The 12384-nt window shown below is 46.9% G+C and overlaps 1 protein-coding gene across 13 annotated transcripts in view; it reads right to left on the bottom strand.

The window, feature by feature from the left end:
• The window catches only part of SHANK2 (SH3 and multiple ankyrin repeat domains 2), a 992023-nt gene that overhangs the window by 376893 nt on the left and 602746 nt on the right, over positions 1–12384 (bottom strand). For all 13 annotated transcript variants that reach the window (XM_068260601.1, XM_068260604.1, XM_068260605.1 and 10 more), the window contains one exon: positions 9480–9555. In XM_068260601.1, coding sequence (XP_068116702.1) covers positions 9480–9555 — 76 coding nt within the window. The remainder of the gene's footprint in view (positions 1–9479; positions 9556–12384) is intronic.

Genomic DNA, 12384 nt, shown 5'->3' with positions numbered 1-12384 from the left:
GGTGCAGGGGGTGAGTAAGTGACGGGTGAGGGGTAGGCTCGGTACACTGCGCCTGTGGCCTGGATAATAGTGCTGTGTACAGTATATTGTGAATCAGGGATGGGAAGGAGGGCTGAGCGCAGACGAGTGTCACTACAAGGAGGGGGAGGAGTGGGAGCATGTTCCAGGCTAGTGTCACTATGGGAGTCAGCAGCGGTACAATGGGGAGATGGCAGAGCAGCCGGGGAGGCGATTGTCCCCCATGCAGGAGACCTTCAGTCACATATTCCCAGCACTGAGCTCAGCTGAGGGGGGCCGTGTGCGCCGTGTGCGGCCCAATCATCATCTGCAGCACTAACAGCGGGGCTCAGGGGGGCTGATCATTTGTCCAGACCCTCTATAAAAAAACACCACCATCTTGTTGTTAAATCTTACTTTAAAGCACACTATATTACGCGGCTTAACCCCCCCCCACACACACACACAACCCCGGAACACTACTCAATTGCCCCTCTTATCCAGGCTACCTTCCCACCCCAGAAGCAGCATAACCCATAACACATGCCAGCAGAAGAAAGCTCCAGGGGAGAACTTCATTCATTGCCATCAGCGACCAACATGTCAGGACAGGGGATGTGTTCATTGTTAAAGAGGCCCTGTAGTGACATATATCAGAACGCAGTAAAGAGGCCCTGTAGTGACATATAGCAGAATGCAGTAAAGAGGCCCTGTAGTGACATATAGTAGAATGCAGTACAGAGGCCCTGTAGTGACATATAGTAGAATGCAGTAAAGAGGCCCTGTAGTGCCATATAGCAGTATGCAGTAAAGAGGTCCTGTAGTGACATAAAGCAGAATGCAGTAAAGAGGCCCTGTAGTGACATATAGCAGAATGCAGTAAAGAGGCCCTGTAGTGACATATAGCAGAATGCAGTAAAGAGGCCCTGTAGTGACATATAGCAGAATGCAGTAAAGAGGCCCTGTAGTGACATATAGCAGAATGCAGTAAAGAGGCCCTGCAGTGACATATAGCAGAATGCAGTAAAGAGGCCCTGTAGTGACATATAGCAGAATGCAGTAAAGAGGCCCTGTAGTGACATATAGCAGAATGCAGTAAAGAGGCCCTGTAGTGACATATAGCAGAATGCAGTAAAGAGGCCCTGTAGTGACATATAGCAGAATGCAGTAAAGAGGCCCTGTAGTGACATATAGCAGAATGCAGTAAAGAGGCCCTGTAGTGACATATAGCAGAATGCAGTAAATAGGCTCTGTAGTGACATATAGCAGAATGCAGTAAAGAGGCCCTGTAGTGCCATATAGCAGTATGCAGTAAAGAGGCCCTGTAGTGACATATAATAGAATGCAGTAAAGAGGCCCTGTAGTGACATACCGCAGAATGCAATAAAGAGGTCCTGTAGTGACATAGAGCAGAATGCAGTGAAGAGGCCCCGTAGTGACATATAGCAGAATGCAGTAAAGAGGCCCTGTAGTGACATATAGCAGAATGCAGTAAAGAGGCCCTGCAGTGACATATAGCAGAATGCAGTAAAGAGGCCCTGTAGTGACATATAGCAGAATGCAGTAAAGAGGCCCTGTAGTGACATATAGCAGAATGCAGTAAAGAGGCCCTGTAGTGACATATAGCAGAATGCAGTAAAGAGGCCCTGTAGTGACATATAGCAGAATGTAGTAAAGAGGCCCTGTAGTGACATATAGCAGAATGCAGTAAAGAAACCCTGTAGTGACATATAGCAGAATGCAGTAAAGAGGCCCTGTAGTGACATATAACAGAATGCAGTAAAGAGGCCCTGTAGTGACACATAGCAGAATGCAGTAAAGAGGCCCTGTAGTGACATATAGCAGGATGCAGTAAAGAGGCCCTGTAGTGCCATATAGCAGTATGCAGTAAAGAGGCCCTGTAGTGACATATAGCAGAATGCAGTAAAGAGGCCCTGTAGTGACATATAGCAGAATGCAGCAAAGAGGCCCTGTAGTGACATATAGTAGAATGCAGTAAAGAGGCCCTGTAGTGGCATATAGCAGAATGCAGTAAAGAGGCCCTGTAGTGACATACAGCAGAATGCAGTAAAAAGGCTCTGTAGTGACATATAGCAGAATGCAGTAAAGAGGCCCTGTAGTGCCATATAGCAGTATGCAGTAAAGAGGCCCTGTAGTGCCATATAGCAGTATGCAGTAAAGAGGCCCTGTAGTGACATACAGCAGAATGCAGTAAAGAGGTCCTGTAGTGACATAGAGCAGAATGCAGTGAAGAGGCCCTGTAGTGACATATAGCATAATGCAGTAAAGAGGCCCTGCAGTGACATATAGCAGAATGCAGTAAAGAGGCCCTGTAGTGAAATATAGCAGAATGCAGTAAAGAAGCCCTGTAGTGACATATAGTAGAATGCAGTAAAGAGTTCCTGTAGTGACATATAGCAGAATGCAGTAAAGAGGCCCTGTAGTGACATATAGCAGAATGCAGTAAAGAGGCCCTGTAGTGACGTATAGCAGAATGCAGTAAAGAGGTCCTGTAGTGACATATAGTAGAATGCAGTAAAGAGGCCCTGTAGTGACATATAGCAGAATGCAGTAAAGAGGCCCTGTAGTGACATACAGCAGAATGCAGTAAAGAGGCTCTGTAGTGACATATAGCAGAATGCAGTAAAGAGGCCCTGTAGTGCCATATAGCAGTATGCAGTAAAGAGGCCCTGTAGTGACATATAATAGAATGCAGTAAAGAGGCCCTGTAGTGACATACAGCAGAATGCAGTAAAGAGGTCCTGTAGTGACATAGAGCAGAATGCAGTGAAGAGGCCCTGTAGTGACATATAACAGAATGCAGTAAAGAGGCCCTGCAGTGACATATAGCAGAATGCAGTAAAGAGGCCCTGTAGTGACATATAATAGAATGCAGTAAAGAGGCCCTGTAGTGACATATAGCAGAATGCAGTAAAGAGGCCCTGTAGTGAAATATAGCAGAATGCAGTAAAGAGGTCCTGTAGTTACATATAGTAGAATGCAGTAAAGAGGCCCTGTAGTGACATAGAGCAGAATGCAGTGAAGAGGCCCTGTAGTGACATGTAGCAGAATGCAGTAAAGAGGCCCTGTAGTGACTGGTAGCAGAATGCAGTAAAGAGGCCCTGTAGTGACATGTAGCAGAATGCAGTAAAGAGGCCCTGTAGTGACTGGTAGCAGAATGCAGTAAAGAGGCCCTGTAGTGACATATAGCAGAATGCAGTAAAGAGGCCCTGTAGTGACATATAGCAGAATGCAGTAAAGAGGCCCTGTAGTGACATATAGCAGAATGCAGTAAAGAGGCCCTGTAGTGACATATAGTAGAATGCAGTAAAGAGGCCCTGTAGTGACATATAGCAGAATGCAGTAAAGAGGCCCTGTAGTGACATATAGCAGAATGCAGTAAAGAGGCCCTGTAGTGACATATAGTAGAATGCAGTAAAGAGGCCCTGTAGTGACATATAGTAGAATGCAGTAGAGAGGCCCTGTAGTGACATATAGCAGAATGCAGTAAAGAGGCCCTGTAGTGACATATAGCAGAATGCAGTAAAGAGGCCCTGTAGTGACATATAGCAGAATGCAGTAATGTTCTAATGAATAATGTAGCTGGGAAGTAATCCTGACAGGGCCACTTCCTAACTTCTGCACTGAGCTGTTTTAGGCTCACATGTGACGTGATACCGGAGTAGACGTGTCCCCTGGCGATAGGACAAAGCATTTTCATCAGAGGAACTTCTTCTGTGTGCATTGGGCCAGGAGGCAGCAGTGGACAGGTCCGCACGGCACAAATCACACCGTGTTCTGCCGAAGTGCAAAGCAGATGCTGAAACTCTTGTAAGATCAATAGTCAGTCAGCCCACACTGCTAATTATGAGTAATTATGCATAACGGTACAGAGAGAAATCAGTGCAGCATTCAGTCTGGTGACAATGATGGAGGAGGAGGGGGGGATGGGATTCATAGGAAATAAACCTTAATGAGTGAACAACGTAGACAAGAAACGAGAGGGGAGCTCAGTACAGAGGAGGTAGCAGGCAGGGGGACGGGGGGGGGGGGGGGGGTGACGACGACAAACACACCCAGAGTGGGAAAGAGCAAATGGACAAGCATGGCCACTTGCACCTGACAATTCTTTACTTTAAGTGTATGGATTTTTTTCCGAGGTTCATCGACACACTGCACTCCTCCATCACCCCGAGTTATACTGTCTATGCTGGCACAAACACCTAATAACAAAGTGCCTTTAAAGTAAATCTGAAGGGAAATAAAAAACAGATACTCACCTAAGGAGAGGGAAGGCTCTGGGTGCTATAGAGCCTTCCTGCTCTGCTCACGGTCCCCGCATTCCAGCGCTGGCTCCTTTAATGTAACACTGTCAAGGTTAGGGTTAGGCACCAGTAGGGGGGTGGTTAGGGTTAGGCACCACCAGGGGGGTGGTTAGGGTTAGGTACCACCAGGGAGGGTCTTAGAGTTAGGCACCACCAGGGGGGTGGTTAGGGTTAGGCACCACCAGGGAGGGTCTTAGGGTTAGGCACCACCAAGGAAGTGGTTAGGGTTAGGCACCACTGGGGGGGTCTTAGGGTTAGGCATCAGTAGGCTGGTGGTTAGGGTTAGGCACCACCAGGGGGGTCTTAGGGTTAGGCACCACTGGGGGGGTCTTAGGTTTAGGCACCACTGGGGGGGTCTTAGGGTTAGGCACCACCAGGGGGGTGGTTAGGATTAGGCACCACCAGGGAAGGTTTTAGGGTTAGGCACCAGTAGGGGGGTGGTTAGGGTTAGGCACCACTGGGGGGGTCTTAGGGTTAGGCACCACTGGGGGGGGGGGTCTTAGGGTTAGGCACCAGTAGGGGGGTGGTTAGGGTTAGGCACCACCAAGGAGGTGGTTAGGGTTAGGCACCAGTAGGGGGGTGGTTAGGGTTAGGCACCACTGGGGGGGTCTTAGGGTTAGGCACCAGTAGGGGGATGGTTAGGGTTTGGCACCACCAGGGGAGTCTTAGGGTTAGGCACCACTAGGGGGATGGTTAGGGTTTGGCACCACCAGGAGGGTCTTAGGGTTAGGCACCACCAGACGGGTGGTTAGGCACCACTGGGGGGGTCTTAGGGTTAGGCACCAGTAGGGGGGTGGTTAGGGTTAGGCACCACCAGGGGGGTGGTTAGGCACCACTAGGGGGTGGTTAGGGTTAGGCACCACTGGGGGGTCTTAGGGTTAGGCACCACCAGACGGGTGGTTAGGGTTAGGCACCATCAGGGGGGTTTAAGGGTTAGGGATAGGTACAGAGAGGGTTCTGTGTGTTAACGTTAAATAACAATAAGGCTTTAACGTTAAATAGCGATAAGCGGCATACGGATTAGCGACAACACCGTGCTCCATCATTCGCAGGCGCCATTTTCAGATGTTTCCCAGTCTACGACCCTTCGGTCAGAGGCTGGTAATGGGGGAGCCGGCGCTGGGACACAGAGACCAGAAAGGCTCTGTAGGACCCTCCCTCTCCTTAGGTAAGTATCGGTTTTTGTTTTAAATTCCCTTCACTCTCCCTAAAAAATGGCATAAAATTTACATCAACTTGGAATTATCAGCATCTTACTGACCGCCCTGCTCGGTGTGTTTGTTTGGGTTTTCTCTGTGTGCTTTAGCTCCCTCCACGGCTCCCCAAACACATCAGACGTTGCTGTGCTGTGTGTAGGAGTGCGGTAGGGACATTAAAGTGTGAGCTCTGTCGGCAACAAGGATTGTGAGAAAATGGGTAAAGAATGAGCTCAGACGAGCCTACAGGCGCCTGGTGATGGTGGGGTGGATCACTCTCCTCCCCTAGTGCCTCCCTCCTTCCCAATGCAGAGTCCTGAGCAGAGAGTAAAGGAGAGTTTAGTCACCCTGCTCTCTGCATTCCACTGACAAGATCTCCCTTCAGTCAGGGCAAAACTAGCTGGCTAGCTAATATAGAGTGAGAAAAGTGAAAAAAAAAGAGAAAAGCGAAAAGTGGGGAGGACTGAGGAGCGCGCAGCGACAAAGACTGGGGGGGGGGGGAGGGGCGAGAAATTGACGTGGCCATGACATTGTATGGGCGGAGCTAATGTAATGATGTAACAGCGAGGCATAAGAAAGCAGTGTTTACGCCATGATGTGGACAAACAAGACTTTGCATCATGGGTGTGCAGAAACTGTGTGATGCTAATAGTATACCGTAACCACAAAGCAGCAAACATAGCCACCTATGACCATTAAATAATAAATGCAGTAACAATTACCTCGGACACCAGAAAATAAACGCAATGCGGGCAAACATTTCACCAGAAAATAAACGCAATGCGGGCAAACATTTCACCAGAAAATAACGCAATGCGGGCAAACATTTTACCAGAAAAGAAACGCAATGCGGGCAAACATTTCACCAGAAAAGAAACGCAATGCGGGCAAACATTTCCCCAGAAAAGAAACGCAATGCGGGCAAACATTTCATCAGAAAAGAAACGCAATGCGGGCAAACATTTCACCAGAAAAGAAACGCAATGCGGGCAAACATTTCACCAGACAAAAAACGCAATGCGGGCAAAGTTCACCTGGAAAGAAAGCATTTACTCACCTGGCAGAAGTCTCCGGCCTCTGGCGCGCTCCTCCCAGGACCACCTTCCCCCTGCATATCTCCCGCACTGACAGGGCTACGGCAAGATGGCGCCCGAAGCCCTGTACTGGAGACACAAATAGTCTCCAGTACAGGGCTTCGGCAGCCATCTTGCCGTAGCCCTGCTCGCCTGCCGGTGTCGGAAACAGACACCGGAAGAGGAGGCTGGAGCGGGGCTGCAGGCAATGAACTGGCACGGCGTCTATAGACGCCGCTGCCAGTTCATGAAGAGAGAGTGGCCAGAGTCCCGAGGTCGGGACGTCCCGCTGCTGAAAGCGGGACATTTCCCGGGACCTCATTAAGCCTGGGACAGCGGACCCCGAATCCAGGACGCGTCCCGGGCAATACGGGACGTCTGGTCACTCTAGCTAATACTAAGGGACACCTGTAGCTGCCTATGAATGGTAAGGGAGAAGTGACTGCTGGGTCAGCCAGCACAGTTGTGGTGCGGTTCAGCGGGGGTTTGTGGGTTTCAGGAGGGTGAAGTTTAGTATGCCAGGACATCTGTGCCTATAGGCTCCTGTGATGTAAGTCCGGGCCTGCATGCATGGAGGGCGGAGTCTAGGGTGCCAGGACATCTGTGCCCTTAGGCTCCTGTGATGTAAGTCCGGGCCTGCATGCATGGAGGGCGGAGTCTAGGGTGCCCCGGACATCTGTGCCTATAGGCTCCTGTGATGTAAGTCCGGGCCTGCATGCATGGAGGGCGGAGTCTAGGGTGCCAGGACATCTGTGCCCTTAGGCTCCTGTGATGTAAGTCCGGGCCTGAGCTCGGGATTACAGCTAGTGTAATACAAGAACTCAGATACCCCAAGACAAGAAACATCTGAATGACAAGAGAAGAGGAGGTGTCTCCAGTCAGAAATGAACACAGATACCTCTCCATGTGCGAGTCCTTCTGAGCTGTTACTACTGTGCAGACAGAGGCAGGTAAAAGCCACCCCTGTCATAAGCAAACGCAGGTGGGTGGAGGTGGGGGGTGGGATTACAGCTGCCCAGGTCTGGGGACAGGCACAAGTTGACACACCAGAATATCTGCAGGCATCCTGCAGCTCACAGCACCGAACGAAACAGGGCGGCGGCAGGAGAACGAAGGCTCGTGGAGGACCGGCGTGGAACGGGACGGCTGCTGGGGGCTTGCAGAAGCCCCAGGTAAGTGAAACTGTTTGTTTTAAAACTTACTTCAGTTCTGCTTTAAGAAAAAAAAACTGTCTCGAAAAGACACAAAAAATTGTCGAGATGAAGCTTTGTATATTTTTTTTTCATTGACAATACACTGAACAAGAATTTACAGACCGATAAGGAAATGTGCACATTTTACAATGAAACATATACAACAGCCCAACAAAAGTGTTCCATATAATTGTCTGAAGGGATCCTAAACATCAGTGATATAGGCATAAGTGTACATTATTGTCTATAATGGTGACACTACGGCCAAACATGTGGACAGCTTGGATAGTGGCTGTAGCCGGGATGTATCGTACATTGAGAAATGGGCCAGGGAAGGGAAAAGCTGTGAAGAGGGAGGGGGGGGCAGGTAAATCGACCACCTTGCCCGAGGCCCGTTACTCTGCCATTCATCTCTGCCCTACGCAAAGGACCACCATGTTTTCTGTTGAATTCATCCATACTTTAAGGTCTCCTAATCGTTGCTGTGTTGGTACACATAAAACACCGGTCCTCTTTTCAAGAACCATAAAATTACTAACCCTTCATTTCTTCACGTTGTACTATGCTTGTGCACTGGGAGGGAGGCAACCCAGAGGATGTATAAAATGATTCAAAACAGTTTAAAAGGAGAGAAAGAAAAATGTACCTCAAGACGATGACTAGTAATAATAGACAAAAATAATTCAGTGAAAACACTGGACAACACGTTTCACGGATACACTCCTGCTTCATCAGGTGAATACAACATATTTATTTCCTTTTAAACAACACCAGTTGCCTGGCAGTCCTGCTGGTCTATTTGGCTGCAGCTGTGTCTGAATCACACACCTGAAAAAAAATATGGCAGCCTCCATATCCCTCTCGCTTAAAGTGAACGAGAGACGCAGCATCCTCATGTATGTTACCATATATATCAGTGGGAACATTAGAGAAAACACCTACCCTGCTCTCTGTTTCATCCTTCGCTGCTCAGCCTGCCTGTTATCAGCCCTGATAAACTCCCTGACTGAGCATTCAGTCTGGCTTTGCTCAGGAGTCATTATAGCAGAGCCACAAGGGGGCAGGCTTGGGCTTGAAAAGACATCAGAAAAGACAGACTCCACTATAAGGGCCTGTACACACTACTGCGCTTTTAAAATCGCATGCGATTTTTAAATCGTAAGCCTTTATGAGAATAGAAAAAGCGCATCGCGCCAATGTGTACAGGTCTTCACGATTTTCATTATTTTTCAAAAGACCTTGCGATTAAAAAACGCATGCGATTTGAAAAGCGCAGTGCAAGCGCAGCAGTGTGTACAGGCCCTAATGATTCCTGAGCAAGGCCAGACTGAATGCTCAGTCGGGGATTTTATCAGGGCTGATAACAAGCAGGCTGAGCAGTGAAGGATGAAACAGAGAGCAGGGTAGGTGGTTTCTCTAATGTTCCCACTGATATATATGGTAAAATACATGAGGGTGCTTCATCTCTGGTTCACTTTAAGGTGTGCTTTATAGGACGGAGCAGAATATATTTGGACAGCTTAAAAACATTCTCCATTATCAGCGGCTATGATCAGTGACACGGAGAGTCGATCAGACATGGACAAGGGCCGGCCTGTAGTGAAATAGCTGCTGACATACACAGAAAAGCACAGCAAAAGCAGCTTAGCAAAGTATATAATACAAAACACCCAAACACACCGTTCACCCGCTCACCTGGAAGCATCAAAACTGTCGTAAGATCCAACGGTGTAATGCCGGAAAAGTTTCTTCGTTCTGTCTGAGCGTGTTTCTGCAAGAAAATACAAAGTAGCAGTGAGTTGTGAAGTCATTCACAAAATACAACAAAACAGATAAATGCACCGTTCAAGAAAGGCCTGGGTTGTTTTACATGCTGTTTCCAGCTGTGTACAGAGGGCCCCGCACTACTCGTTATAGATTGGCCATGCCGGGAAATCTATACACAATATACAATCTCTATTGTTACATGGGGCCACTGGCACCCGCAGTACGGTCCGCCCGACCTTCCATAGAGGAGAACAAGCTGATTGGCTGGCAGCATAACAGCATGTTAGTATGGGGAAGGCCAGTTTCAAACAATCAGGAATGGTCATCTCAGCAGACAAGAGCTAGTTTTAGGCATAGGGGAAACTAGGCAGATGCCTAGGGTGAAACCTACAGGAGGGGGCACCACAGAGCTATACTTAACACTGTGCTTTACGGAATACTTGCACACAACAGGCCAGTTCCATTAATTAATTTAGTAATTTAGTAGCAAAGAAAAGATTTCATTTTGCTTTTTAGTACAGGATTAGTTAAAAAAATGTAGTTATCTATGCAAGAGAGCTATTTGATCCACTGGGTGGAATACAATCCAGTTTACTGTATCACTTAAACAGCCAAAAAACAGTGAGAGACAGCTTGGATAAGGTTTTACTGGAGGAAAGTTCAAAGGATCATTATTATTTCTGCTTTGTTTTAGAGCTTTAATGACAGTGTGGTTTTAAAGAGACTCCGTAACAAAAATTGCATCCTGTTTTTTATCATCCTACAAGTTCCAAAAGCTATTCTAATGTGTTCTGGCTTACTGCAGCACTTTGTACTATCACAGTCTCTGTAATAAATCAATGCATCTTTCCCCTGTCAGACTTGTCAGCCTGTATCTGGAAGGCTGCCAAGTTCTTCAGTGTTGTGGTTCTGCTATGCACTCCCCCCTCAGGGGGGAAAGAAACACACAAATGATCTCTTGAGATTCAAAAGGAAGTCTGTATACAGCCTGCTTGTGTATGGATGTATTTTCTATGTGTGGACATGCTGTACATCAACCTACTTCCTGTTTTGGTGGCCATTTTGTTTGTTTATAAACAAACTTTTTAAAACTGTTTTTAACCACTTTTAATGCGGCGGGGAGCGGCGAAATTGTGACAGAGGGTAATAGGAGATGTCCCCTAACGCACTGGTATGTTTACTTTTGTGCGATTTTAACAATACAGATTCTCTTTAAAACTGCAACTGTGACAGAATGGTGCAATGTTATATTTTTTAAAAAAGCTATATAACTGAGAATAAAAATTATGAGACTCTTTTTCTTTGCTACAAATGTTATATTAATTATCCGTACTACACATAGAATGCATTATGCCATACTTTTTTTTCACTTCAGATTTGCTTCAAGCAATTCTATCCACTGTGTTATTGTCACCACAGCTCCTCTTTAAAATCTCAAATAACAATAATAAATAAAATAAAAAACCCTATATGGCTGCATTTATGTATACATGATCCACATATTTTTATTTTATTTTTTAATCCAACACAATTAAATGAAATCATACAACATTTCCAATCTTAATTTCTTCTTTTCAATTTTCATGTAAAATATATATTTTTTTGATCAATAATTTTACCGAATTCAAGGAAAAATCAAAATGACTAAAAACAAAAAAATCCTGTGTATGTCGGTATGTTAGACGGTCAGGCTTCAGCCATTTAGTTTTACAAAGAATAACTAATCGTTTTATGACCCTCATTGTGACAGAAAAAACGTGAGGTGATTGCCGTAAGCGTGAAAACTGCGTTCATTCAGATAAAGTGCCGATAATGAACATTTAGGACCTGCACTGCCCTATCACATTAATGGCTAATCAATGCCAGGAATTAAGCGCTGCGCATATTCTGAAAGGATCTCTCCAATCCCACATACCGGACATAGCGGGGAGATCGATTTCCTTTACAGCCTCCCCGGAAGCTATAGACTGGAAAACCTCTCAGATAATTAACCAGCAAAAAATGAATTACCACTCCCGGCCCTCCCTGCGATTACATGCTAAATGTCTGCGCTCAGCTCAATGCCAAACAAAGAGAACCTGTCACGTTCCAGTCTTCTGTCACGGCACAGATCAGAGGCCACTGAATGCTCAGCAGTGATCCAGCCGGCACTAGCCGGGATTATACAGCCCGCATGTCATTAAGGTCGAGCACGTCGAATCCAGCGCAGGAGACTTGGGCGCAGCCGGTGCCACCATAGACGGTTATAGGAATTACACCTATAGCAGTGCACAGGGAGTTACTTTGGTCCCGTCAGAAGACAGAGCTGAAGCTACATTTAAACACTGTAATTCGTCCGCCAGCAATCGCTGGAAGCCATATGTTTTTATCAATTGCGCTCCCCTCCTCTCACCCTCCCCTCTATGCAAAGGCTTGCTGCAACTCAATCTAGATGCCACATGAACATCTCATCAGTTAAATTGTTACTTGTGGAGTGCGCTACCCTTTCCCAAATGTTCAAAATCTATGAACAGTTCTCTTTGAATGTCTCCTCCAATGTCCACCATTCAAATCCAGAAGCTCCAAACGAATCCTCCAGATTTTGGCACAGTTCACATGTAAAGAAGGAAAGAAAGACACAAGATCATAGCACAATCCGTTAATTCAAACGTATGGGGACCAGCACCCTATGGGGTCCAGTTGTGCAACTTATATTATGGGGTCACCTCTACTTCCGTGATAAATGCCCAACAGGTGGTACGCTCACCTTGCTGCAAGGCTGCCCAGCCCTACAGACAGCAACCGCACTTCAAAGAGTAGACCAATTCCTTTTCATCGATATAAGTTGCATCCA

Source organism: Hyperolius riggenbachi, chromosome 11 (assembly GCF_040937935.1).
Source record: "Hyperolius riggenbachi isolate aHypRig1 chromosome 11, aHypRig1.pri, whole genome shotgun sequence".
NCBI classification, from domain to species: Eukaryota; Metazoa; Chordata; class Amphibia; order Anura; family Hyperoliidae; genus Hyperolius; species Hyperolius riggenbachi.
This window is presented reverse-complemented; position numbering and strand designations above follow the sequence as displayed.